Raw genomic sequence first — 3124 nt, forward strand, 5'->3', positions numbered from 1 at the left:
TATTATAATATAATAATAATAATAATAATAATAATACCAATTTTAAATTATATCATTCAAAACTGGTAAGTGGTATACATCTTTGAGCAACTGAAATCCTAATTCAATATTTAAATAAGAAAATCCTCTATATAAATTGTAACCCATTGCAAAAGTTCTTCAGCCTTCGTTTCCACTCCAAATCTTTGTGGAACGCCAATTCACTCTCCCTTATCCAGCCCTAGCTACTCTTTTCGACCCACTGCCGCCTCTCCGTCGAGCCACTGCCGCGTCCGTCCGTCGAGCTCGGCCACCGTTCGTCCGTGTAGCCACTGCACCCAAGTCTCCAACTCCCCTGCTCTCTTCTTCGGCGAGCTCGCCCCATCCCCTACTCTTTGCATCTTCTTGCCATCGGCTTCATCTTCTTGCCGTCGTCTGGTTGGTGTCGTCTATCAGTGAAGGGTCTGTCGGCGTCGTCTTCGAAGGTCAGTGAATGTCTTGCTCGCTTGTTCTTCAGTTGTTCAGTTGTTCTTCGTTTTTTTCTACTTTTTTATGCTCTGTTTTTGTGATTAGCTCTGATTTTGTGTGTTGCGATTTTATTGATTAATGAATGTTTTGTGATTAGCTCAGGTTCTTTACTGATTATTGGTTTTTTATTGATGTGATTAAACACCATGGCAGTTAGATTACCTCCAGAAACGGTGCCAAGAATTGTGAATCCGCAATATTATTTTTTATTTAGGATTTAGGATTCAATCAAGAATTGGCTTTGGTATTATTTTAAGAGGAGATTGCTGTTTTTGGCACCTGTATCACTAAAAAGTATTTAAAAAACAATCGTGTATGTGAAGCTGAAAGTGAATGACATATTGTTTTCGTGGGTAATTCAGTTTGCTGCATTGCATTACTAAGTATCTTTGTTCTAATGAATAAGAAAAAAATATAAATTCATATGAATCAAACATGTTCTCCTCTTGTGAATAGGTTTTGCACTTGACTATGGAATAGGTAACTGTTATTGTTGAAATTATTGCTTAAAATGGATTTGTTATGCTGCTTCTATAAATTAATTTCTTTCTAGCTCTTGACCTCTTGTTAGGAAGTTTCAGATGCCACATACTTAATTCTGTGTTGTATGTATTGCAAAGGGTACAATGAAGGTAGGCCGCTTAGCAATTAAACGCAAAGCCAAAGGACTGCTTCCTCGTCAGTGGGTTATGTAATAAGTGTCAATTTTAGTTGTGTCATTCCGATAATAATTATTTGGCAAAAGAATTTCTCTTATTGCTCAAAAGAATTCCTTTCCTTATCTAATATGTATACATAAAAAACATAATTTAAACCGTATGGGTAGTAATTTTGTACTTCTTTCTCTTGTTGCAGCATTCTTATAACTCCTAAATGATATAAATATAGTGAAACACATTGTTTGAGTGAAAGTTTGGATGAATAAATTGCATAATCAAAATAATCTATCTGATTGCTTGCTGTGTATAATCTTTATGCTATTTCTTGTGTTTTTCATTTTACAAAAATAAGTTTATTTTTCTTTTCAAGTTTTACACTAGTTCTCACTCTTTAGTACTTGTTTCAAATGAATATAACTAAGTTGAAGTGAATTATTCATATCACTGTATAAAGGTTCGAGCTGGAATAGTTGGATACCCTAATGTTGGAAAGTCATCATTGATAAACCGTTTACTAAAGTGAAGATTGTGCTCTGCAGCCCCAGGAGTTACCCTAATTGTTCATGAACTTGTATTCTGTTAAAGTTGAAACTAATGGCTTCTAATGTTGAGTACTTAACAAGTTTTTGCGAATTTTGATGGTTGATGACAAATTTTCATGTTGGCATTTAATATTTAGATATTTTTTTTACTATTTATCTTTTGAGTTTGTATTTTGATAAGATCATATAGTTTTGGTTGATGATATTTCATGTAGTGTTTTAAATTTGAAAGATATTTTAAAATTTATATTAGATTATAATTATATTTTAGGATGTTTATTTATTTATAATTTATTTATTATTTTATTTTAAAACCGTTTTTTCAGTTGAACCACGGTTAGACCAGTTGAACTAACAAACCAGTGACTAGAACGGTTTTATGACCGGTCCGGTTCTCAGAACCTTGCTTACACCTTCTTCAACCAACACTTTCATCAGCATCGGCTTCGGTGCAGCACAAAGTGACTTTTTTTCTAGGGTTTGGTTCTGACGATTATTATGAATCCTTTTTCGTGTTTGTAGTTTAATTTGTGGGTGGAGTGAATTGACGTTTTATTTTTTATGAATTTTCAAATTCTGACCCTTTTTTTTGTTTTCAGATCTGACTCTTTGTAACTCAACATAGCTTGCGTCAGAGACATGGACGAGATTAATCGATGGGCAGACATTAATGAAGATTTGTTTAAAGAAATTTCAAAACGATTCCATGCCTACGATGATTACATCCGGCTTCGATTGGTTTGCAAAGAGTGGAGCTTGAAACATCCAAAGATTCCCAATGGAAACAAAATTCCGTGGTTATTGTTACCTGACGAAACTGTCAAGAATTATTCCTACGAAGACGAGGAGATTCATCATCTCATGCAATTAGGTGCTGCAGATGATGAAACTCTTGATACTTGTGCCCTTGAAGAGAAAGATATTTACCATATCATGCTGTCAGAGATGCAGTCGTACAACAAGTTCATTCGCGGTTCTGGTCATGGATGGTTGATTGTCCAATCCATATCTGATGGCACTATACAAATGTTAAATCCATTTACAAATCGTAGTTTGGATCTTCCTCCAGTCTCAACTTTACCCACTATAATTGATTACCAGCCTGATAATCATGGGGATGAATACACAATGTGGGATTTCCGTGACATTAGGATCACCCTGGATAGAGATAGAACACATAGATTCCAAGTTGAAAAGGTTATTATAAACTCATCTCCTGAGCATGACATTGAAAATTTTATGGCGGTGGTGATATTCGGACCTAACCAGCGATTGGCCTTTTACAAGCCTGGCAATATGAGATGGGTAGAATTTCCAACCAGAGATAAGGAGTTTAATGACGTAATATTTTTCCAAGAAAAGCTATATGCCATAAACAATGACGGGCAGCTATATGAATTTGATACAAACACAAGA

The 3124-nt window shown here is 35.0% G+C and overlaps 1 protein-coding gene and 1 long non-coding RNA gene across 4 annotated transcripts in view; one reads left to right on the forward strand and one right to left on the reverse strand.

Moving 5' to 3' along the window:
* Positions 143 to 3124, forward strand: part of LOC107644842 — a 15120-nt gene continuing 12138 nt past the window's right edge. The window contains exons 1-3 of one of the 3 annotated variants that reach the window (XM_021103234.1): positions 143 to 464; positions 2035 to 2186; positions 2308 to 2905. In XM_021103234.1, the coding sequence (XP_020958893.1) occupies positions 2348 to 2905 (558 nt within the window). In that variant the 5' untranslated portion in view covers positions 143 to 464; positions 2035 to 2186; positions 2308 to 2347. Of the gene's footprint in view, positions 465 to 1620; positions 1808 to 2034; positions 2187 to 2307; positions 2906 to 3124 lie in introns of those variants that run through there. The other 2 variants (XM_016348780.2, XR_002347613.1) reach the window with 2 other exon arrangements.
* The window catches only part of LOC110262685, a 3478-nt gene continuing 1296 nt past the window's right edge, over positions 943 to 3124 (reverse strand). The window contains exon 2 of the long non-coding RNA XR_002347616.1: positions 943 to 1070. This is a non-coding gene — a long non-coding RNA (uncharacterized LOC110262685). The remainder of the gene's footprint in view (positions 1071 to 3124) is intronic.

This window comes from Arachis ipaensis, chromosome B05 (assembly GCF_000816755.2).
Source record: "Arachis ipaensis cultivar K30076 chromosome B05, Araip1.1, whole genome shotgun sequence".
Classification (NCBI taxonomy): Eukaryota; Viridiplantae; Streptophyta; class Magnoliopsida; order Fabales; family Fabaceae; genus Arachis; species Arachis ipaensis.